Below are 25095 nucleotides of genomic sequence, written 5' to 3'. Positions count from 1 at the left end.
TCACATGGATTGGCTGCCTCCCGCATGATCCCTACCTAGAGAGGCCCACAGAGAGAGACAGAGTCAGACAGACAGACATCGCGTCCTGCAGAGCCCTAATTAGGCCAATGGTTGAACTCACAATCACAGTGGGTGCCCTTGACTGGGAATCAAACCCTGACCCTTTGGTCCGGAGGCCAACTCTCTAACAACTGCAACTTACATGAAAAGGCTCCAGATAAGTGAAGAAGGCTAGGGTCATACTCTGAAGGGTAGATTATAATAAAGTCAGCATGTATAATACAATGTTCATTATAGAATCTAAACAGTAGGTATATTTAGTGTTCACTGAAACATTCTTTCAAATTTGCCATAGCTTTGAAAAGTTTCATGACCAACTGTTGATAGTGGGAGGTGAGAAGGGAAGAACTGTGTTTTGCTGCTGCTAACAGAGACCAGAGGCACCACTGGGTAAACAAAACAACGGTTTGTTTTCCTTCCATGTAAAATGAATTCAGAAGGCAGCAGTCCAGAGATGGTCTGGCAGCTCAGAGAGGCATCCATAATCCAGCCGGCGTCTGTCTTCTTCCTCCTCTGTCTCAGTTTGTGGCTTCCATTCTCAGGGTTGCCACTTGGTCCCAAGGGAGCTGCTGCACCCCAGCTCCAGGGACAGTGTTCCACCCAAGAGGGAGGAAGAAGGAAGAAGGGTTTGAAACGCTCTGGGGAAACACAACCCAACAACTTTCGCCTACAAACCACTGGCCCCAACACAGTCCTCAGCCTCTTCCATCAACATGGGGTGGGGGTGGGGGAGGCACATTGCCGTTCTCTCCCTCCCTCCCACATTGGGTTTGATACTAAGAAGAAGCAGGAAAGTGACCAGCTGTCTCTACCACGGAACCGAAGTTCAAACAGATGTAATGAAGTCAAATTCCATCAGCCAAGGACTGTAAGGCCCTGGGAGCTATCATCACTCTCTTGAGACCTAAATAACATGTCTTTGGAGATCCTAGGCCACAGGTAGACCCTGTTTGTCCCAAAAACCTCCAGGAGAATGCATTCACAGCCTATTTAGTATAACCTCAGAGCATACAGACTACAGCAGGTGATGAGAAATAAATACACCTGAAAATCCAAATGCAGCACAGAGAAGGCGTGAAGAACGGATGAACCTTCTCAGCAACGTCCCCAGTATAATTTTCTGAAACAATGTAAAACATGCCACTCGCTTCCTCAGACCACTGACCCAGTAAACCAGAGCACTCTTTGGGACTGGATTTGAGACACGAATTTCAGAGGTGCCAAAAAAGGCGATGTGGGTGTGGTATCTTCCTGTTCATGCTTTCACTGGGCTTTGCTGTAAAAAAAAAAAAAAAAAATGCTAACAAATGGCCAGAGTGGCCTTTAATAAATGCACACCTCCTCTCCTCACACATTAACATGTTAATTTGTCTTAGTTCTGCTGCTAAATCCATTATGACTTAATAGATACAAAGCAGGTGTATACATTGAAATACACACCCACACCCAGGAATGATTCAAACAGCTAAACACACAGAGAGACTTGGAGTGTGGGAATCAGAGCTGGAGCTGTTCTTCATTGCTCCATCCAGTACAGGGTCCGCCTTCCTGCTAACCTTGTCCAGTGGTTTCTGCCCAGCAACTGATGAGACATATTTCTCTGAGCCAATCAGAAAACAAGTGCTTTCAAAGAGGAAATTAGCACTCTATCCTGTACGCTTCCATTAGTAAGCTTCCTTATCTTTACCCTTTCTTCCAGATCAGAGACTCAGCTGTAATGGAGAACCACTGAGTGCCTTTGTTCTGTGAACTTCAGCTGGGAGAGCCCAGGCAGGGTAAGTGCAGAGTGTTGGGACAAGCCAAGGCCCCAGCGCACCGTTAGGAGAGAAGCAGAGAAGCCCGGTATCTCCACAAGGGCACTCCTCGCCCACAGGAGTGTGAATGTGCAGGTGACTACCCAGGCGGGAGCATGGATGGAGACAGGGCAAGTTAGGTCTTGAATTCAGAAATCAGTGGGAGGGAGAGAGCTGGAGTGAGGGAGCTTGTCAACTGCCTGGTCCTAGGATCTTACTGTGACCAGAGAGGAGCAAAGTCCTCTTAAAGCCTCTTCCCTCCTCTCCAGGAATGTGTTCATGAGATTCTAAAAGAGAAGTGTGTGTTTTTAAGACTTGTATGTAAAGATATCCGCTACAGAATCAATTGTGATATAGAAGAATCTGAACCAACTTACATGCACAGCAGATGGAGAATACACAATAGAGAGGAATGTCTGTACCTCCTCTTTAGAGAAATGCCTGTTCAGGTCCTCTGCCAATTTTTAAAATCAGATTCTTTGTTGTTTTTGTTGTTTTGTTGTATGAGTTATTCACACATTTTTTTATATTAACCCCTTATCGGATGTGTCATTTGCAATTATCTTCTTCCATTCAGTAGGTTGTCTTGTTTTGTTTTAAGGTTTCCTTTGTTCTGCAAAAACTTTTTCATTTGATATGACTGCATTTCTTTTTGTTTGTTTGTTTTTCTTTTCTTGCCCTTGCCTGAGGACACATATCCAAAAAGACGTTACTAATAGCGATGTAAGAGAGTTCACTGTCTATGTTCCCTTCTAGTTGTATGGTTTTGGGTCTTACATTGACTCTTAAACCCATTTTGTGTTTATTCTTGTATATGGTGTAAGAAAGTGATCCAGTTACATTCTTTTTTTTTTTTTTCTTTAATCCTCACCCGAGGACACTTTTTTCATTCATCTTCAGATGGAGAGTAAGGGAGAGAGGGAGGAAGAGAGAGAGAGAAACATCGATGTGAGAGAGACACATCGACTGGCTGCCACCCACACGACCCCAACCTGGGCCAGGGACAAACTGCAACTGAGGTATGTGCCCCTAGCAGGAACCGAACCCAGGTCTTTCTGGACCATGGGCTGATGCTCTAACCACTGAGCAGGTCAGTACTCTTTTTGTTCTTTTTCGTTATTGATTTTTAGAGAGTTGAAGGGAGAGTGAGAGAGAAATAGAAATATTGATGAGAGAAAACCTCAATTGCCTGCTTCCTGCATGCCCCCTACTGGGGATTGGGCCCACAACCTGGGTATGTGTCCTAACTAGGAATCCAACCGGGGACCTCTTGGTACATGGGTCAATGCTCAGTCACTGAGCCATACCAGCTGCGCAGCTGGGCCAGTTACGTTCTTTTGCATGTAGCTGTCCAGTTTCCCCAGCACCGTTTTGAAGAGACTGTCTTTACCCCATCAGGCATATTCTTGCCTCCTTTGTCATTAATTAATTGACCCTATAAGTGAGGGTTCATTTCTGAGCTCTGTATTCTGTCTCATTGAACTATGTGTCTGTTCTATGTCAGTACCATGCTGTTTTTATTAGTGTAGCCTTGTAGTATAGTTTGATATCAGGGAGTGTGATGCCTCAAAGTTTGTTTCTTCTCAAGATTTCTTTGGCTGTTTGGGGTCCCACATAAATTTTAGAATTAGTTGTTTTACTTCTGAGAAGAGGCCACTGGTATTTTATTTTTTTATTTTGTTTTATTTATTTATTTATTTTTTATCCTCACCCAGGACACCCGCCCCCCCCCCTTTTTTTGGTGGTACATGCCCGGGAACCGAACCCGGGACTCTCTGGTCCGCCGGCCGATGCTCAACCGCTGTGCCAAACTGGCCAGGGCTCCCCCCCCCCTTTTTTTATCCTCACCCGAGGACATTTTCCCATCTTTCGTTCAGATAGAGTGGGAGGAAGAGAGAGAGAGAAAAAAACATCGATGTGAGAGAAACTCATTGACCGGTTGCTGCCCATACAACGCCAACTGGGGCTGGGGACAAACCACAACTGAGGTACGTGACCTTAGCGGGAACTGAACCCAGGACTCTCTGGTTCACAGGCCAACGCTCTAACTGCTGAGCCAAACAGGCCAGGGTAAAATTTTAAGTAGGACTTTAAAAATTCCTCCTACTGATTATTCATTATTGCTTTATAGAAATGCAACAGGTTTCTGCCCTAGCCAGTGTGGCTCAACGGTTAGAGCATCAGCCCGTGGATCAGAGAGTCCTGGGTTTGGTTCACACTAAGGGCATGTATCTTGGTTGTGGACCTGGTTGAGGTCATGTGGGTGGCAACCAGTCGATATGTGTCTCTCTCACATAGATGTTTCTCTCTCTTCCTCCCTCCTTCCTGCTCTATTTGAAGATAAATGGGGGGGAAAAAATGTCTATCTGAAGATAAATGAAAAAAAAAAAAAATGTCCTGGGGTGAGAATGCAAAAAAGAAAGAAATGCAACAGGCTTCTGATTTTCTATCCTGCAGCGTTACTGAATTCATTGGATAGTTCTCAGAATTTTTATGGTGGAGTCCTCAGGCTTTTCTATATTTGTATCATGTCCTCTGAAAGTAGTGAGAGTTTTACTTCTTCTTTCCTGATTTATATGTTTTTAATTTCTTTGTCTTGTCTGATTGCTGTGGCTAGGACTTCCAGTACTATGTTGAATAGAAGTGGTGATAGTGGGCATCCTTGGTTATTGCTGACATTAGAGGAAAAACGTTCAGCTGTTCACCATTGAGTATTATGTTAGCTGTAGGTATAGGAATCTACATCTTTGTAAAGAGTTTTGTATTGTAATGGGAGGGTCAACAATTCGTGGTCCATGCTCAGAAAAGGGAGTTTTTGTTTATAATTATAATAAAGTTGGATCCAATTTCGGTATACCAATTGTATCTCTATGTTGCTATGGTAGATTTTACTATGATGAACAACATTAATAAACATCAACCTTTGTGTTAATGCCTGATTCTTTTCTTGAAGAGTAATTCCAGCAACTGGAATTTGTGGGTCAAAGGATAAAACCATTTTAATGCATTTGGGGTGTGTGTGTGTGTGTGTGTGTTTACATATATACACACACACTCAAAATACATCCAGAAATATTTGCATTCATATGAAGCAAAGTATATGATTACCATCATAAATTATTTAAGTTGTTTTCATTTTAAAATTGTCTATAGTCGGGAATGAAAACAATAAATATCCTCCCAAATAAGTGGAACTATATCCCCACTCAGAAAACTTCTAAGATTTCAAACATTCAGGTGCTCTAAAAGCACAGGTGCGAAGGACTCAGCTGCGCTCCGAGCGAGGCGGGGCGTTGGAGGCTGAGTGGAGGAGGGAAGGGGTCTGAGGCGGGAAAGTGTTGCGCAGAGATGGAAGGGGCACCAGAGCTCTTGGGGAATCAGAGAGGAGGGCCTGCGTTAATCAGATGTGATGAGGAGGCATGGACCTGGCTGTCGCAGGCAAGTGTGGGAAGGTGGAAGGCTCTGAGCACATTCGGACAGCAGAGCCAAGGATTTCCTGATGGCTGGGGTCAAGGTGTGTACACTTAACATTGCAGAGTTTATAGGTGATTTTCCATGTTGATATTAAAAGTTAAGAGACATCCAGGCAAATATTCAGAGGAGGCTCCCGGGTCACCAGTGATTGTGGATGCACCACAAGTCGGCCCTGGGGAGGCAGAGGCCTCCACATGGAAGTCTCCCAACTCCTGGTGTCTCTCTATCTGCACAACAGGTAACAATGGTGAGGTCCTGGACCTTCCATCTGCTTGACCTTTCTGTCTGCCTCACCTTGGTCCAGCTGCTCACCCCCTGCTCAGGTAGGAAACGGTTCTGTGTTTGTGTATGTGAAGCAGTTGCTGTAGTGCCCAGTGACCCTTGGACTCCTCCCCTCCCCGAGAAGGCCCACCCAGGCTGTACTTCTGTTAGGGTGGAGTGCCTGTCTCGGTATGTCTTGCCTCACCCTCCCTGCTGGGACACCTCCTGGCCCTGTGGCCCCAGCTCTCTCTAATAAAGCACCCCCTTCTGCTGACCAGCTCAGTTTGATGTGATTGGACCCCCTGAGCCCATCCTGGCCATGGTGGGTGAAGACGCTGAGCTGCCCTGTCACTTGTCCCCGAAGATGAGCGCTGAGAGCATGGAGTTGAAGTGGGTGCGATCCAGCCAAAGGCAGGTGGTGCACGCGTATGCTCACGGGAAGGAACAAGAGATGGCAGAGTATCGCGGGAGAACTTCGATTTTAAGACAGAACATCACCGAGGGGAAGGCTGCTCTCCGGATTCACAACGTCAGAGCCTCTGATGGCGGACTGTACCTCTGTTATTTCCAAGTCGGTGATTTCTATGAGAAAGCCCTGGTGGAGCTGAAGGTTGCAGGTGAGCCTGAGGTTTGTAGGGAGCTCCTTACATCTGAGGGGAGAGAGGCTCTAAGGCTACCTCAGACACCTCGGCTACTCACCAGCACCAGCCTCCCGGGTCCAACTCTGCTTCTCCGGGGCCCTTGGCAGCCACAGATTTCCTCCAGGAAGAGCTCCTCCTGTGTGTAGGGAAGAAGTCCCTCAGGCAGCCACCAGGGCTTAAGCAGGGAAGTGAGTGTCAGGGACAGGAAAGAGGAGAAAACCACCTCTCAGTGGGTGGCACACAGTTGACTGGTTCCAGCTCTGCTACAGACGGTGTCCATGGCCCTCCAGGTAGACACTGCTGTGGTCCAGGGAAGCTGACCTGCAGGGACATCCCCTGTGCCCCCATGTCCTTTAAGCAAAGACCCCAGGAGCACACCTGTAGTTGAACAAGCTGAGTTGAGGACTTGTTGCTGTGAGGGAGAATGTACACATGCGGAAACCACGGGGTGTGCCAGTGAGAGGGTGTGGGAGACAGAAGCATTTGGGCTGGGGAGTAGGGCAGGGTTATGAAAGTGGGGAGTTTCTCCCGACTGGATGCGGTCAGATTGGTGCTGCGGTGTAACTGCAAACTCACAGCCAAGACAGGGCTGGTCTGGTCACTGTTGTGGTCTGGACACTATTCATGTTTTGCTCTGAACTCAAACCTCACAGTTGACTGGTCTGTTTCCGTCCTGACCCATCACAGTGACAACATGCCCTTGTCTGGCGCCGCTGTTCCATGAAATTGCTCATGTCTAGAGGTCAGGGCTGTATTTCTCTTTCTCTGGGCACAGCCTGCCCTGTGGTTTCTGCCTGGGTTGGTCAGTGGGGAGCCTCGCAGAGGATGGAGGGGGTGGGCCCTGCCTGGCTTTGTCCCTGCCGGTCCTCCTCAGCTAGTTACAGTCTCTTCCTGGAGACCACACCTGCTCTGGGGAAAGCCTCCACTCAGGACTCTGTTTTCTCAGGTCATGAAAAGGCTTCCTCCCTCTCCCCTTGGCTCTAGGTAAGGTAGGTAATATTCCTGGACCTGGATCAGCTCTCTCCCATGGAAAAGTTTTACCCTCTCCACAACCACGATATGAGAATTTCCCTGGGTCAAGACACTGGAGAAAGAGGCTGTCAACTTTAGCATGAACTACATCAAGAGTTTAGGAAGGAGACTGCCATACAATGAACAGCTTGCATGGTGGCAATACAATGTGTATATCCTCTGAGACATGGCATCCTCCTCTTACACAGGACAGGGCAGGATGGATAGGGTACAGGGGCACGACCCACCCCAGGTAAGTGCTAATGACTTGCACACTTGCCCATTGTGAGGTGAGGGCCTGGTCCAGGATCCAGCAAGGCTGGGGCATGGGGGAGGGGTCCAGCAGTCTCCAGGAGATGCACAGGAAGCAATCTCTGTTCTGGCCCAGATCCAGCTGGATACAGCAAGAGGTGACAGCAGTGGGCAGGCAGGGGTCCCTTCACGGAACAGTCTCTCCTGCACAGCACTCTTTGTGAACGGCCCCTTAGTGAAAGCCTGCCTGACTTCTCTAGTGTGTGTGCCTTGCATTCCTGCTGAGACCCTCACCAGCACAGTGGGCTTCCCTTAATTCAGGTTCACTTTCCCTTTCCCAGCGCTGGGCTCTGATCTTCACATTGTTATGAAGGACTACGGGGATGGAGGGATCCATCTGGAGTGCACATCTGCCGGCTGGCATCCACAGCCCCAAGTGGAGTGGAGAGATGCCAGGGGAGAGAGCTTGCCCACTGTGGCAGTGTCTGTGGATGCAGATGGCAGGGGCCTGTATGCAGCCACATCATCTGTGATCCTGAAACGGAGTTCTGGGAAGGGGGTCCTCTGTGCCATCAGAAACCCCCTGCTCAGCCTGGAGAAGACAGCCGGGGTTTCCATCGCAGGTGAGTGCCCCGCCGCTGCACGCGCTCAGCTGTGGCCCCTGAGCAAGGAGGCCCTGACTGTCTGCTGCTCACTAAAGTCTTTGCAGCGAACAGGAGGCACAGAGCAGGGTCCTGGGTGCTTCTTTGCCTCATGAAGCTGTTAAATCACCAACATCTCCTGAGCATTTCCTGCAAGCTACAAACTCTGACAGGCAATGGGAATTGGGGACAAATAATAAATATCAGCAAACATATTACTAACTGGGGAAAAATATATATGTAACCATATCTTGGAGAAAGAGCTAATCTCCTTGAAATATAAAAAAAATAAAAACAATAGAAAAATGAGCAAAGAACAGGAATGATCAGTTCACAGAACAGAAACACCCTCACGAAAGGATGTCCAATGTCCAATCTCAGTGAGTAGGGAAACGTTTTCCACCTGTGAGCTTGGCAACAGACCTAAAAGCCAGGTGTTTGGCAATACATTCTGAAGGCAGAGTTATGGGGAGGCAGTCAGTTTGTTGCTATAATTTGTTATATTTTGGGTATAAATTTGCACAACGTTAAAAAATATTTTTTAATCTTCACCTGAGGACATTCTTAGAGAGAGGAAAGGAGGGAGAGAGGAAAGCATCTATCGAAGGTGATCTGTTACTTTCCATGCACTCCCCAGTCACCAGCAACCCAGGCGTGTGCCCTGACCAGGCATTGAACTGGCAACCTTTCAGTGCACTGGCTCCTGACACTCGACCATCTGAGCCGCTCTGGCCACCCTGGCTCAACTCTTATTGAGAAAAGTAGAGCAATCTTTACCCAAGTACTTATTTATTGACCCTAATCCCAGTTCTGGAATTTATCTGACAGATTATCTAGTGCTTATGTGAAATGACCCACACTCAAGCTTATTTCTTATGATGACAGAAAGCTAGACACTGTGCAAGTCCCCTCCAGTGGGGAGCTGGGGCAGTGGAGGGCTGCACGGTGACAGGAAACACAGACGTGCTCTCTAGACCGAGAGGGAAAGGTCACCAAGACCCATGAACAGAGAAAACAAGCTGCAGCTCAGCTTGTATAGATGTTATCTTTGCTGTAAAAAAGAAAAAATAAGTATGTGTATGTTTTTTATGTTTTAACAAACACATGCATGGCGCTGTGTGTCAGGCACTTTATAAACATCAATAATCCTGTTGCGATGAGGACACCTGGAACAGTGTGGTTAAGTGATTAGTCCAAGGTCACAGAGCTAGTCAGGCAGAAGACTCAGAATCTGAACCCAGGCCCTCCACTCCCAAATTTCACATTCGTAGTCACCTCATTAAGCACACTAATGAGAAGGTAATAAATGGAGGAGAGACAAGGGAGTGGAGAGGAGACTTCACTGACTTTTGTATATGTTTTGATATTCTTATTATTCTCATGTGAGAGGCAGATATTTCAAGAAAAGAGTATGGTTGTGTGACAGAGTTCTGGGACACTTTGGGGAGAGAATGATCACTTTCCATCCTGAGATACCCCCATGACTCCGCCTGAGAGCAGCTGAGGCTATCCCTCTGCAGGCCCCTTCTTCTCCAGCGCCCAGCCTTGGGTGACAGCTGTCTGGGTGACCCTGCCAGCTCTCCTGGGGCTCCTGGCGGTGGTTGGGTGCTTTCTGCTGCGACAGCAGAAAAAAAACAAGGCTCTGTGCAAGGAAAACGAAAGGCAGCGAGCGGAGAAAGATGCTGCGAAGGTGGAGGAGCAGCGAGAGCGAAGCGCCAAAGGTGAGGCTGGGCTGTAGGTAACCAGGACCACCCTACTCATACCCGCACCCACTCCGTGTGTCCCCACCCCTCGATCACCATAACAGGACTTTTTCTTTCCTGCTTATTTCCAGAGAAGCTGCAGGACGAACTCAGTAAGTCCCGATCCCCTGTCTCGCGCGTTCTGGGGTCCCTGCTTTACGCGCGTCACCGACTGCTCACCTTGTTCCTTGCAGAGTGGAGGAAGGTCCAGTACCTGGCACGTGAGTACCCGGACCAGCATCTCAGACTCTCTGCCCGCGTATTTCCAGGCCCTTTCCTCACCCCTAACCGCTCAGGGGAATAAATATGGACAGTGATCTGGGAAAGCCTGGGCACTGGCTTTCCTCCAAGGCGAAAGGCGCTTCAGTCCCTCCCACCAGAGGTCGCTCCCACCTGGCTCTCCAGGGAACCTAGGGAAGGAAAGGAGCAGAGATGGACTCAGCATGTGAGGTCCTTTCCTTCCTGGTTGCTGTACAAAATCTATACCCTACTGAGAGGAAACCTCTTAAACAAAGGAGAGGCTCCAGTGTTGCTGTCACAGATTGATCCCAACTGCTGAAATACACAGTATCCGAAACTTTCTCATTAAGTTGCCCAATTCTTTCCAGAAGTAGCAGGAAATAATGTGGATGAGATTGGTGGACTCCAGCACACATACACGTACCCTTATGCACACTGCGCCCAGGATCAGGCAGGTACAGGAGTAAGAGTCACAAGTATCTGAGGGGGATGTACTGCAAGACCCCAGGGGATTCCTGAAACCTCGGATAGTACCACACCCAGTGCGTACTAGATGTTTCCTTCTCACTTAAAGAAGGCTCCTCACTGGCCGACCCGAATTGCCCGCATCACTACTCCTGTGCTTTGGGGTCATTATTAAGTAAAATAAGGCTACCTTGATCACAAGCCCTGTGATACTGGGACAGTAGATCTGATCACAGACACAGCTCCCAAATCATTAAGAGGGGAAGGTATGCAGGGTGGACCTGCTGGACAAAAGGATGATGTGCAAAGGTCAGAGCAGGATAGCAGGAGATTTCGTCCCCCTACTCAGAATGATGTGTAATTTAAAACTTATGAATTGTTTACTTCTGGAATTTTCCATTTAGTATTTTCAAACCACAGTTGAAGGAAGGTGACTGAAACTTCAGAAAGGGAAACTGAGGATAAGGGATGGCTGCTGTATAGACACAATCCAATACAGATCTGGGGGTGACAGCTGGGAGGGCTCGAATGTGGTGCCTGAGGGACATCAGAGGCAGTTGATTTTAAAGAAAGGGGGGCGGCAGAGAATTGAACAGGCAGAGAGAGAGGTAGGAAGGGTGGGTGGTCAAAGAGGAAGATTAGTGGGTGCACAAGGAAGAGAGAGGAGACGACTCAGCAATGAGTTAGGTGACTCTCTGCCTGTCTTCCCTTGCAGGAGGGGGTACGTCTCAGGCCTATGCTGGTGAGTGACTGTGATGCTCTGTGGTTTCCTGGCCCCTGTGTACAAAGCATTTAAGGCCTTTCGGTGCTGGTGAGGAATAATCCAATACAGCTCAGAGGCTTATTTTCTGTGGCCACCACCCCGCCTTTCTGGACACCCAGAGCGGACCTTCTAGATGCAGCGTCCCCTCACCCTGCTGATGCACATGCCTGCCTACACCTGGGCAAAGCCTGGCCATGTTGCCCACAGCCCCAGGGTGATGGAGGGAGCCCAGCACTGGGAGGGATGTTATGCCTGATCCAAAGAGCTGTACTTGAAGGAAACTGGATATTGGAAGAGAAGAGGCTTAGTGAGGAGACTGGAAGGAGGGGGAACAGATATGATGACATTTCCTTGTCTGTTTCTACTTTCTTTCAGAGTGGAAGTTGGCCCTCTTCCAACCTGGTGAGTGAACCACTTTATGTTCCCTAGGAAAGCAACCGAGGGACCATGCTTTCTTTTACTTCTCCCACTCTTCACTGGGAGAGTACTGAGTGGGTGACTTGAGGTCCCACTCTCAACCATGGGCCATTCTGCTGCAGAGAGTCCAGAGAACCAGGGACAGCTATTGTCCTGGGCTTTACAGGCCTTTGAGGGAAGGAGGAGGCAGGAGGGGGGGGATCTGGAGGAGGGGTTCCAGGGAATGAGTATGTGACCTGGCCAGGCTTTTGCCCCTTCTTGTCCTGTATGTCTTCAAGTTATGCAATGTTTCTGAGCTTTAGTCTCCTTGTTTTAGAGGATGGTGGTAATTTCTATTATGTGAAGGTTGAGATAAAGGCTAAATGAGGTAATGAATGATTATTGTTCAAAACACCAAAGATCTGTTCAAAATGGTAGTGACTGTGGTGAGGAGAAGGTATCTTAGAGTATAACAGACTATGTTATAGGGAAATGTACTCCAGGGGTGGAGGGTCAGAGCGGACACACAATCCCGCAATATGCTAATAGGTTATTCACTACCAGCAGACCTGTTACAGTATTTTTAAAATAGTGTAACGTGGGTACTAACGATTGACAGCACGCAGACATGAGTGTGGAAGCATCAGGCCACCCTTCCTGGTGTCCTGTGATGGATGATTCTTTATCATCAATGCCATCAAGATTGGTGTTGACCTTGGTTGTCATGTCATTCTAGCTGTTACTAATAAAAATGTTTATGGCTGTATTTGAGGAACACAGATAATCACTGTCTAGAAGGCTTGCGAAGGTCAGTGAGGTTGGTCAAAGGTCACTGCACAAAAAGGTGAAAGAACTCCCTGACACAGGGATGGAGTTGGTTTTGTTCACAACCACATCTACACAGTGATTAGAGAGAGTTTAGAGAAGGAACTACTTCCAGAGGAGTGTGGTGTCCAGGAAAGCCACAGGATGAATGGTGCCCCAGGGCTCACAACAGTGGGAGCTGTCCCCTCCCCTAGGCCCAAGGCAGAGGTCCAGGGAGCCTTCACTGGAGCCCAGGGGAGCTGGGCTCAGGGAGCGGCTGCCTGAGAGGAGTTGTGCTCTGTTAGAGCATCTTCACTGGAGGAAGTGGGGAAGTCAGTGCTGTGTCCCCCTTTCATGTCTCCTTCCAGTCTTGGTACCTACGTTTGGCCAAACCCAACAGGTAACCAGAGGCAAGGGGCCCAGTGATGTGGTCCATAGAAGACTGATTCCTGGGGCCAGATAGGGTGGGGACAGGTGTGAAGTAGGCTGGAGATCCCATAGAGCCCCCAGCATGGCCCCCAGCACAGCAGAGACATGTCTCTTATCACACCAGGCACTTCCTCCATGCCCAGCCTTGGGCTAAATATACCAACATTTTGGCTTATTCTACTGTAGAGATTAGTATCTTTACCCCCATTTTACAGTTATGAAACTGAGATTCAAGATATTACTTAGCACACGTGTGTGTGTGTGTGTGTGTGTGTGTGTGTAAAAGAGTATGCCTAGAAGGATGTCATCCAGCCTAGGAGGGTGGAGCAAGGGCTGGAGTTTGAATCCCTGTGACTGCAACTCAGGTGGCCATTGACATTCTGGGGAGGGAAACAGGAAAAACAGAAGGAAGCTGCCAGCTAGAGATAGCAGGTTAGGCTGACCCCAACCTCCCTCGTCCTCTCCTTCCTCACTGAACACAAAACCCCTGTGGTTTCTCCTGGGATTGCTGAGGCTCACATCCAGGGCTGGATGGGGATCCCAGGCTCTGGGCTTAGACTTGAAGACTAAGGTTCAAAGGTGCAAGAACCATGGCTGCATCTACACCATACCTAACTCTCTGCAGCGGATGTGACTCTGGACCCGGAAACTGCGAACCCCATCCTCCATGTTTCTGAGGACCAGAGGAGCGTGCAGCGGACTGACACACGGCAAAACCTTTTAGACAACCCTGAGAGATTTGACTGGCATTACTGTGTGCTGGGCTGTGAGAACTTCACGTCAGGGAGACATTTCTGGGAGGTGGACGTGGGGGACAGGAAAGAGTGGCATCTTGGGGTGTGTAGGGAGAATGTGGAGAGAAAATGTTGGGTTAAAATGACACCTGAGAATGGTTTCTGGACAATGGGACTGTCAAATGGGAATGACTACCGGGCTCTAACAGAGCCCCGGACCAAACTGACAGTTGTCAACCCTCTTGTAAGAGTGGGTGTTTTTCTGGACTATGAGACAGGGGAGGTCTCATTCTACAATGCCATCGATGGATCACACATCTACACCTTCCCACACACCTCCTTCTCTGGACCTCTGTGGCCTGTTTTTAGGATTTTGACGTTGGAGCCCACTGCCTTGACCATTCGCCCAGCACAAAAAGGAGTAAGGAGTTCCCCTGTGAATGTCCCAGTGCCTGAACCTTCCCTGAAGACCCCAGTGGCCCCTGGTTCAGCTGATGGAAATGGGGACCCTCAGCCTGAAGTAATGTCTTTGCTCCTCCCTGCCTGGCCTGCAACTGAGGGCCTTCTCTACAGCAAAACGTCACAGTAATAAAATACTCTCTGAAAACATACTGTCTGAAGCCCTTTACTAATATTTATTTTATTTTTCCACATGACAGATACAGAGACAAGGGGCAATAAAAGAATTAACATTCCAAATCAACTCAGCTGGCAAAAAACAACATAGCTAACATTCATAGATAACTTAAATATTCTGGATGTTGTGCTAAATGCTTCAGTGAGATCACTCACTAATCCTCACAACAGTCTTGTGAGGTAGCCTCATTTTGAAAGTGTGGAAACAAGGCAGGGCCAAGTGAAGAGACATGTAATTCACACAGAAAGTTGTGCTGCTGGAAGATGTTTGGCCTCTGCCCCTCCTTCCTCCTCTAATCTGTTTGTCACATGGAGCTGAGAAGGACTAGAGGCCAACTTCTTAAACAGATGTGACTTCTGATCACAGAGCTGAAACAACCCTCCTACTTCTTTCCTAAAGGTCATCTGTAAAACACAAATTTGGAGGACGGGAGCTAAATGAACTTCAGTGGAATTTTTATTACACAGTAGTACCTTCTCCAGGAAAAGACATTCCACCGCTGATCATTCGGTGATATGGTCACAGCATCCTTTTAACTAGTGGGTCCTGGGGAAAAGCCACTGTTCATCATCATCCCTATGATTGTTCACCACTGTATCCCCTCTACCCTGCTGGTGGTGTCAGGTTACATTTGTTAAATAAATTGGCTAATAATCTTCCCTCTTTAATTGAGCTTCTCCTAGATTTTGAGACCTCCCAGTTTACTCACCAGTTTCACAGTTTACCTCCTTGCAACATTTTCACAAAATCCTTATTGCATTTGCTTTCTATTGCGCTGTAATAATTAACCACATATTTCATGACCTCATATGGCACAATGTTCTTCACACTTCTGTAGGTGAGAAGTCCAGCATGGCTCTCGCTGGGCTGAAATCAAGGTGTCTGCAGGCTGGGTTCCTTTCTGGGTGGCCCAGGGAAGAGTTTGTTTCTTGCTCATTGTGATTGCTGGCGGGATTGAGTTTCCTGCAGTTGTGGGACTGAGGTGCCATTCCTTGCTGGCTGTCAGAAGAAGCTGGGAACACTGCAGGCTGGGAACATCTGGAGTTGTTCTCACAGGAGGCAGATGTGAGGGAATGATTCGGGTGAATGGAATGGTGTGGGAACAGAGTCCCAGTCACGGAATACTTGCTAGTGGGGCTGTTGTTAGGGTGCTAACTGCAGCGTTGAATCGAGTAAGAAGGAAATTAGAGGTCTCCCAGGAAAGCATTTAGGTACATCCGGGGAATGTTAAGAAATGTTCCGTGGGGAGGTTTTTCTAGAAGAAATGTACACAATGGCTCAATTGGAATCTGTGGGGCACAGGAAGGGAGCATGCTGTGGGTGTGGCTGGACCCAACCAGACCATCAACTAGCAGACGGGAAGCCTCTGTTCACTGCCATTGTTCTGAAGACACCAGAGAGCAATCTCCGGGGGGAAAGAGCTTTGCCTCTCACTCAGTGGCCTAAGGACTCTCACTGTGTATTTTCTGAATGAGGCACGAGGTCTCCATAATAGCTGCTGCAGGTGAGTCTTGCTCGTCCTCTACCCCAGCCCCTCCCTGCGTCCCCCAACTCTCCCGCCCCCCTGCCCCCCTAGAAGCGCAGCAACTTGAAGAGATTCCTTGGCTTTGGGAGGAGGGTGCTTGTGTTCAACTCAACTGCCCACTCCCAACCCCAGCCACACACATACAGGCCTCTGTCCCAGTAGTTAGCAGCGATGCTAAAACGCACAGGGAATCAATCGCAAGACTGTAAAAGAATATATATATATATTTTTTTTTCTTCTTCTTCTTCTTCTTTTTTTGCCTTGTCTCTGAAAAGAAAAAAAAAAGAACTAAAAAGGCCAGATAATCCCAGAAAGCTAATTCGCAGCTGTGCCTGTTTAATGCTTCAGCCTTTTCTGTGTATTCTACCCAGCAACTGGTGAGGAGTAGACTCGGGGATGCCATTGGCTGGCTGGCCCGCCGCCGGCCAATCCTGGACTCCGAACGGTCACTGGAAATCTTGGGATTCCGGTCACAGAGGACACCGGGTCCCAGGTCGCCAGCCCCACACAGCACTTGAAGGAGCAGAGGACAAGTTTTCTTCTCCGGTCGGAACGGTGTTCTCTCCAGTCGTGACCGTGCCCATGGAAGGAGCAAAGAGCGAGACTACCGGAAAGTCACCGTTTGAGCGTCAGCGGAAGACGGAAGACGCCAAAGTGAATTCCGCCAGGTGGGACGGGAGGGGGGCTGCACTCCGGGTGGGGCTGGGAGGACACCCGGGCGGGGAGGGCGGGTCCCGGGCGAGGGCCTTCCTGGGGCCCCGCGCCCGCCCACACCCGGGTTGCCCGGGCTGTACGTGGAGAAGGAGGAGGGGGAGGGTGTGGAAAGATATCAGGTGACCGCTGGAGAAACTCCTTCTGGCCTGAGCAGGCCCTTGAGCAGGGCGGATCCTGGTACGTTGGCTTCTTCCAAGGAATGCTCATGAGTCAGTCTGTGGGGAGACACCTGACCCGGGAGAGGAAGGGGGTGCCCAGGACACAAGTGTGGGCTCTCATGGTACTAACACGGGCTACAGGGACGCTTACCTAGACCTGGACTGTGGTGACAGGTCTCCCTGGCGATTTCTCCACGTCTGCTCCCCCAGGCCTGCAGTCCCGGCCTCCCCCGGGTGACTCCACTTGAGGCCATGGAGCCGGCTGCTTCCCCGCATGTCTCCCTGCCTGGCCCCCTGCTCTTCCTCCCGGTCCTGGGCCTGTCTGCACTGGTCTCAGGTAGGGCGCTGCCGCGGGCTCCCGTGGACTCGGAAGGGGAAGCCCACACGTTCCTCTGCGGTGATGTTCACCCCTGCTTCATCTGCACCTGTCCGCTTAGTTTATACCAATGCTGAGCAATGCAAACGCAAATGACCCCAAATAACCAGAATATTATCCTTCAAGCTTTTAATTAGTGCAAACGATTGATGAGACCTTTAATACTTTTTTATTCCAAATTATCGAATTTTTTGTTGACATCATGTTTCGGTTGGGACTGGCTAGTCGCTACCGTGTTGGACAGCTCCAGTTCCTACTTGGCTTCGGGCACCAGGCTGTCCGAGGGAACAGGAGAAAACCTCTGTAAGCACAGGCTCTGTAGGTGCTCCGTGCGTCTTCTCTGTGTTCTGCTCACCAAGCACCAGCAGCCTCAACAGAAACTTACTAGACATCTCTCTCTTTTTATTTTAGTAATTAAAAAAATCTTAATTGTATTGCTTTTAGAGAGAGAGAAAGACATTGATTTGTTGTTTCTCCCATTTATACATTCATTGATTCTTTAAAAAAAATTTTTTTTTTATTGATGTCAGAGAGAGAGGACGGGAGAGGGAGAGAGATAGAAACATCATTGAGAGAGAACATGTATTGGCCACCTCCTGCATGCTCCCCACTGGGGATCAGGCCCACAACCTTTGCATGTGCCCTGACCGACCGGAAATTGAACTGGCCACCTCTTGGTGCGTGGGTCGATGGTCAACCACTGAGCCATACCACCTGCGCAATTGGCTGATTCTTGTATGTGTGAATGGAACCCACAACCTTGGCATGGGAGGACAATGCTCTAACCAACTGGGTTAACTGGCCATAGCCCTTACTAGGCATCACTTGCTCCATCCAGCCACAGCTACTAGCCCCAGAATCCTCAGCCCAGGAAAAGCTGTCCCCTGGAAGAGCCACTTCCTTCTCTGCCTTAAATGTTGGACAGCTGGTGCCCCACCTGATTCTGCCCCTTTGTTGAACAGCCCAGTTTACTGTAGTGGGACCAGCTGATGCCATTCTGGCCATGGTGGGAGAAAACACCACGTTACACTGCCACCTGTCACCTGAGAAAAATGCCCAGGACATGGAGGTGCGGTGGTTCCGGTCTCAGTTCTCGCCCGCGGTGCTGGTGTACAAGGGGGGGCGTGAGAGGGCAGAGGAGCAGATGGAGCAGTACCGAGGACGAACAACCTTTGTGAGTGAAGACATTAGCAAGGGGAGGTTGGGCCTCATCATTCACAATGTCACAGCCCGCGACAATGGCCTCTACCGCTGTTATTTCCAACAAGGCAGGTCCTATGATGAGGCCGTCATGCACCTGATTGTGGCAGGTATGTCATTTCTCTTCATTTGGTGGCTTTGCACAGTGTGACTCTTGGGGAAAGTTTCTCTCTGAACCTCAGGCCACCTGCAGAACAGCAGATTTCCACCCAGGGTCCCCTTTAACTGGGAATGGAGGCTTCCTCCTGCCTGAGGGCCCAGTGAGTTGAGTTGTCCCACTGAGCTGTGAGCATCAAGTGTTGAGAAGCACATTGAACTCAGTGGGATCCTTGAGCAGCAGAGAGCGTTTAATCCTACAGATTATGCTCATGCTAATTTTTAGAGATCTCTAAGCGTCTTCTCCGGTAACATGCTTTAGAATGAGACATTAAGACATAGTAATCTGTCCCCAGGCCTGGGCTCCACGCCCCTCATAGAAATGAAGGGCCACGAGGATGGGGGCGTCCGGCTGGAGTGCACATCCGTAGGGTGGTACCCAGAGCCCCATGCAGTGTGGAGGGACCCTTATGGGGAGATCATGCCCGCCCTGGAGGAGGCTTACACCGAGGACACGGACGGCCTCTTCAGGGTCACCATAGCTGTGATCATCAGGGACAGCTCTGTGAGGAACATGTCCTGCTCCGTCAACAACACCCTGCTCGGCCAGGAGAAGGACTCTGTGATCTTTATTCCAGGTTAGTTCCCAGCCCTCCAGAGACCCAGCCATGGAGCCAAAATCCTCAGCACACACATGGGAGCCTGACAGGGCTTGGGGAGGGACAGGGATGGGAGGGTCCTGGGCCCTGAAGAGCACAGGCTACAGCTGAGCTGAGGCCGTGCCCCTCATCACAGGTGGAACATCAAATAGTCTCAAACCCCTGAGTAAATTTTATATTTCCCCCCTATTATGGTTCTGATCCTGCAGCAATTTTTGAACATTGAGAACAACCATAACACATGTGGTTTTGTGACGTGGGTCACTGGGGTGGCCTCCATTTCATGGATCCCCATATATGAAGTAAGTTCATCAGCCCACCACAGGCAACACTGTGGGATTCTGAGAGAGAAGTGGACGTAGCCCACGCCTGAGCGAGCTCCTCAGATGTGCATCCCAGGGGTGCTCTAACCCCGTCCATTGTCTCACTGACTGGGACTTTCCTGGCCTCCTTCCAGAGCCCTTTATCCCCAGCACGTCTCCCTTTCCCTGGGCAGTGGCCCTGGCTGTCATCCTGCCTGCTCTGCTCCTCCTCCTCCTCGCCAGCATCTGTCTCATTACGAAACTCCTCAGAAGAAAAGGAACTCTGTCAGAGGAAAAAGATTTTGGAAATAAAGAGAAAAAAATTGCACGTAAGGAACTGGGGAAAGAATGTGGGGGACAAAAGAGAAATAACATCTAATAAAAGTTAAAAGATTAAGAGGGCAATTCAATGTCATTTCAAGGACACAGCTTGGACAGCTGGAGCCTTGGGGACAGAGAGCGAAGGGACAGCAGGCAGGGCTCAGAGCTCTGTGTCCCAGTCACTTACCCTCTGACTCACTTTCGCCCTCCTCAAATGTGGCATCCAACTCACCTGGCTACAGAGAGCATTCTATTGTTTGGAGGGAAAAAGGAAACCTAAACACATACTGATAAGATCCAGCTACCTGGTCCATAGTCATTTCTGGAATCTGGACAATTTCCTGGATGTGGAGGAGGGTACGGTGCCTTGACAGAAAGAGCCAGTCCTGTGTTTAATACAGACTCCAATCCGTACTTCTTCTGTGAGGACTTTCATTGGTTTCTGTTTATTTTTCAGAGCAACTTCAAGAGGAGCTGAGTGAGTTTGTCATTTTCCTAACTACTCGGTACACAATGTGTATTCTGTCGGTGACTATTATCTCATGAAGCTCACTCTCTGTCTGTCCCCTTGCAGCATGGAGAAGAGGCCTCTTGCATGCTGGTGAGCTCCTGGGACAGTCCCCCACATCCTGAGCTTCCTCCTCCCTAGTGAGACAAAGGGACACGTGAGCTGAGAGAAATAAGAGCGCCAGTGGGGGCCGGGGGGGGTGGGGCGGCTGGGTCAGTTCCCCAGCAGCATCCCTACTATTGCATGATCCCAGCTCTTCCAGCAGGGAATTCCCTGGGGTCTCAGTCAGCTCTTCCCCTCCTTCCCATCCTTATTTTTTACCATGATGTCATCCATGATTGCCAGAGGTCAAGCACACAGAGTGGACTTCGCTAAAGGTTGTGATTGAGTAGTTGTTGCTCTTTGTTTTTTTAATTGATATTTTAGAGGGAGGAAGTGAGAGGGAGAGAGACATAGAAACATCAATGAGCGAAAACATCGATTGGCCACCCCCTGCACGCCCCCCACCTGGGATCAGCCCCACAACCACGGCATGAGCCCTGACCGGAAATTGAACCGGTGACTTCTTGGTGTGGGTTGACACTTAACCACTGAGCCACACGAGATGGGCAGTTGTTGCTCTTTGGAACCTGGATTAATTTGAGAGAAGACAATAGTGGCCGAGCTAGTTATATCCTGGGAGATGGTACAAGGTGCAGAGTGAGAAGAAATGTGTGGGACAGGCAGTGAGCTGCCCCAAGCCTGCCTAAGGGCTGGACAAATAGGTGTCAGAAATGCCTTCCTGCCCAGGAGAGCACTGGTGCTGTGTACAGCTGGGAAGGGCAGCCCTGGCCAAGCAGGGGCCCACAGGATCCCCTTTCCTCCACGGATGAGCACCTTGCATTTATGATTCATCATCTACTCAAAGGCATCACAGCATCCAGGCTTCACTAGATGCCATGGTGCTTGGACCTTTCCTCTAGGTGGATTTCACAGCTGTCACAGTTGGACATGTCCGTGTGGGGAAAGGAGAAAATGGAGATGGAGGCCGATGAGTAACAACTGTAGGGGGGAAGTTCTCAGAAGGTCAGGTCCGGAGCTCACCCTGCACCCAGACAGGGCACTTCAGACCCGAGTGTAAAGCAAAGCTGGATGGAAATAGTGCCCCATCTTTTGCCAGACACACCTCTCAGGTGGCAGGTTGGCATTTGGGGACACTGACCTCTTTTTCTGCCTCTGAAGAGTGCCCTTATTAGTCATTTATGTCACCTGGAAAGTTGGTGTAAATAGGGGCACAAGAATAGGACCCTTTACTGCGCAGCCTCTGTGTCGGGAGAAATCGGCCTTAATTGCTTTCCTAAGAGTAGAGAGGGCACAGGGTCTCCTTACTGCTTTATGGTAAGTTGGAAAGTTTCCAAAAAAGAGATTCTCAGAGATCACATAGAAAGAAGGACAGGTCTGAGAATGTGGACAGAAAGTGGGAGCCATTAATTTCAGCTCATGTGCTAAACTGTCTTCATTTCTTAGAGCCCCAGTTATCCTCAACCTGAGGCCCCACTCCCGTCACTCAGGAGGTACAAGTACAGCCTCAGGAGTTCTCAGTCTGAGAGCCTCCTGGATCTGGATGAAGGGCCTTTATGGAGATCTCACTCCGTGAGGGTGTCCCCTGCCTTCTGGGACCTCTCTCAGACCCAGTCCTAAACCTGAGACTTTCTCTGCAGCTGATGTGGTCCTGGACCCAGACACCGCTCACCCTGAGCTCTTCCTGTCAGAGGACCGGAGAAGCGTGAGGCGGGGCCCCTGCAGGCAGAGCGTGCCTGACAACCCAGAGAGATTCGACTGCAGGCCTTGTGTCCTGGGAGCAGAGAGCTTCTCCTCAGGCAGACACTACTGGGAGGTGGAGGTCAAAAACGTAATGGTGTGGGCTGTGGGGGTGTGTAGAGACAGTGTGCAGAGGAAAGGGGAGGCTCTGCTGGTTCCTCAGAATGGCTTCTGGACCCTGGAGATGTTTGGAAACCAGTACCGGGTCCTGTCCTCTGCCGAGAAGATTCTTCCCCTGAACGAGCGCCTGCGCCGGGTGGCCGTCTTCCTGGACTATGAGTCTGGAGATGTCTCCTTCTACAACATGAGGGACCGGTCACACATCTACACGTGTCCTCGCTCACTCTTCTCTGGGCCCCTGAGACCCTTCTTCAGGCTGGGGTCTGATGACAGCCCACTGTTCATCTGCCCAGCATTCAAAGGGGCCCAGGGGGTCACAGTGCCTGAGGGTGGCCTGGTCCTTCACAGGGCGGGGAGCCCCCGCAGCCACCTGGACCAGTTCCCTGGTCTCAGAGCCCAGTAGAGAAGCCCTGGCCATCTCTCCTAGCACAGCACAGCGCCCGGAGGAAACGGCCCTCCTTCCTCTGGTCACTTCAGGGAACCTCCTCCAGAGGCCCCGGTGCCCCTCTTCGGGCCCCAGCCCCATCTCCCTCCTCAGGCTGTGCTGTAATAGCTCAGTTGCTTGTCACCTTGGGGCAGGGGCCAGGCTCAGGGAAACTAGTGCTTCGACATGGCTCCCAGCCAAGAAGCAAGTGTGAGACAGTGACAGGCGGAAAGCCTCTGCTTTAACCTCAGGGTGACATGTTCAACATGGGACTTGAGCTGCCATCGGACACTGTGGACGCGGGATGAGAACAACAGGATGCACCAGGACCTAAGGGGACTGGTAAGGGCCCGGGCGCCACTGCTGGAGGTCGGAGACAGAGGACGAGGGGCCAGAGAGCTGGCGGGCCCAGGCTGTCAGCAAGGTTAAGCCCCATCATGACGGCCAGGGGTCCCAGCATCTGAAGGTCCATCCCGCCCACCCCCAGATTTGCAGACCACACAGGAAAGCTCCCCTGGCCTAGAGGATGAAAGACAAGGACAGCTCTGGATCTGTCCTGGCTCAGGTGTCCCTGCAATAAACATTCTTGGTCACTGAGAATGGCCTGAGGTTGAAGGTCCTGGCTGAGCAGTTGAGCAGTGAACCAAGTTAGGCACAAGGTCCAGGTTCAGTGGGGAGGCCAGTGGTTTCCAGCTTCTTGGTCTCACCATGCCTTTAATACTCAAAAATCTTTGAGGACCCCAAGGAATTTGTGCTCATTTCATTTATATCTGCTAGTATTTACTATATTGGACTGAAAAGTTTATAAGTATATGTATTGATTTATATTTAAATGACCATTATAAACCGATTACATGCTAATATATATAATTTTGTGAAAAATTACTTGTTTGCAAAGCAAAATAAATGCTAGTGAGGTGTGTGGCACTGTGCCATTTGTTTTGCAAGTCTGATGTCAGGCTTAATAAAAAACTGGATTCTCAGATCTGTTTATGTAATAATGTGGAAACTTGTGGAGAATTTTTATAAGAGTTAATGAGTCAAACTGACAGCATTGCCAGGGAGCAAGATCTCAAATGCTCTGGAAAATAACAGTTTTGCAGCTTTTCTGCATTCGGAATGAAGGAGGGAACCTAAGGATTGTAGGAAGTGGGAGAGAGGAGAGTTAAGGAGACCATGTGCTCCTTGGAGGGTGATCATGCTCCAAGGGGTCTGCAAAGGAGGATCAGGGATGTGTTAACCTAGATGCACAGGACAGTGGGTGGGTTTCCTTAAGGCAACAGTAACCTTTTACTAAAGAATTATAGGCCTGGGGCTCAGTACCCACCATGACCTGCCCAGTTAGGGGTTTATGGTCAGATCACCCTGTGAGGTTACTGTGGGTCACCATTTGTTACTAAAACTATTTCACTTGCAACTTCAGAGCCTTGAGAACCAAACAGAGCGAGACACACCTTAAAAACCAAAGTCCAGGCTGACGGGTGTGGCTCAGTGGTTGAGCATTGACCCATGCACCAAGAGGTCACCAGTTTGATTCTTGGCCAGGACACAAGCCCAGATTGTGGGCCGGATCCCCAGTAGGGGGCATGCAGGAGGTGCCAATAGATGTTCTTTCTCGTTAATGTTTCTATCTCTTTCTCCCTCTCATTTCTGTTCTCTCTAAAATCAATAAAGGAAAAAAAAATTTTATGTACAAAAACCAAAGTCCAAATAATTTCTGATTTTGTTCTCTGCATGGGGAATTTCCTGTGTTACAATCTCCTTATTTTTCCTAGCCCTGAGGAACCCTTCTCATTTAAAAAAAAAAAAAAAAAAACCTTCTGGGAAATTGCCACTATTTGTGCTGTTTGTTGTCTCCCTGGAAGTGTTGCCCTCATGCCCAATAGCAGTCTTTATTTGGCCTTGTCAGAGCCTTTTCTTTAGGGGTATTTCTGGAAACCAATCAGTGGCAGTTATTTAACTTGCACCTGCCTGAGACCATCCACAACAACTGGACCAAAAAAACAGGCTGCCCTTGCCAGTTTGGCTCAGCAGTTAGAGTTGGTCTGCAGACCTAGGAGTCTCAGGTTCCATTCTGGTCACGTACCTCGGTTGCAATTCAACCCAGCCCTGGTCGGGTCGTTCGGGAGGCAAGCAGTCAGGAGTGTCTTTCTCACGTTGATGTTTCTCTCTGTCTCCCTCCCACTCTATCTGATGATACACGGAAAAATATCCTCGGGTGAGGGTTAAAATAAATAAATAAATAAATAAATAAATAAATAAATAAATAAATAAATAAATAAATAAATAAATAAATAAATAAAAAATAATAAAAAATATAGCCCTGGCCGTTTTGGCTCAGCGGTTAGAGCGTTGGCCTGCGGTCCAGAGAGACCTGGGTTCAGTTCCCGCTAAGGGCATGTACCTTGGTTGCAGTTTGTCCCTGACCCTGGACGGGTCGTGAGGGTGGCAACCACTCAATGTGTCCCTTTCACATTGATGTCTCTCTCTCTCTCTCTCTTTCTCCCACTCTATCGGAACAAAAAATGGAAAAGTGTCCTCGGGTGAGG

General features: G+C 49.4%; 2 protein-coding genes across 14 annotated transcripts in view; both read left to right on the top strand.

The window, feature by feature from the left end:
* Positions 1–24098, top strand: part of LOC118637147 (butyrophilin subfamily 2 member A2-like) — a 33759-nt gene extending 9661 nt beyond the window's left edge. The window contains exons 1-9 of one of the 9 annotated variants that reach the window (XR_004960906.1): positions 16301–16536; positions 16951–17077; positions 18079–18426; positions 18769–19050; positions 19529–19702; positions 20152–20172; positions 20269–20295; positions 21903–22888; positions 23034–24098. Coding sequence is in view for 8 of the 9 variants with exons in the window: in XM_036272331.1 (XP_036128224.1) it covers positions 16993–17077; positions 18079–18426; positions 18769–19050; positions 19529–19702; positions 20152–20172; positions 20269–20295; positions 21903–22525 (1560 nt within the window). In the remaining variant the exon portion in view is untranslated. Of the gene's footprint in view, positions 1–16300; positions 16537–16616; positions 16760–16914; positions 17078–18078; positions 18427–18768; positions 19051–19528; positions 19703–20151; positions 20173–20268; positions 20296–21902 lie in introns of those variants that run through there. The other 8 variants (XM_036272331.1, XM_036272330.1, XM_036272332.1 and 5 more) reach the window with 8 other exon arrangements.
* Positions 1703–14303, top strand: BTN3A3 (butyrophilin subfamily 3 member A3). 5 transcript variants are annotated; one of them, XM_036272324.1, is made up of 11 exons: positions 1703–1835; positions 5566–5650; positions 5867–6205; positions 7834–8115; positions 9654–9854; positions 9968–9988; positions 10070–10096; positions 10487–10570; positions 11296–11322; positions 11719–11745; positions 13598–14303. In XM_036272324.1, exons 2-11 carry the CDS (start codon positions 5572–5574, stop codon positions 14293–14295), a joined length of 1785 nt encoding a protein of 594 aa, XP_036128217.1. In that variant the 5' UTR covers positions 1703–1835; positions 5566–5571; the 3' UTR covers positions 14296–14303. The 5 variants fall into 5 exon arrangements, with proteins under 5 accessions (XP_036128217.1, XP_036128219.1, XP_036128220.1 ...); XM_036272326.1 differs by lacking the exon at positions 10487–10570; XM_036272327.1 differs by lacking the exons at positions 10487–10570; positions 11296–11322.
* Positions 24099–25095: the final 997 nt, after the last annotated feature.

This window comes from Molossus molossus, unplaced genomic scaffold (assembly GCF_014108415.1).
Source record: "Molossus molossus isolate mMolMol1 unplaced genomic scaffold, mMolMol1.p scaffold_m16_p_20, whole genome shotgun sequence".
Classification (NCBI taxonomy): Eukaryota; Metazoa; Chordata; class Mammalia; order Chiroptera; family Molossidae; genus Molossus; species Molossus molossus.
The sequence above is the reverse complement of the archived record's forward strand: the minus strand, read 5'-3'. Positions and strand labels throughout refer to the sequence as shown.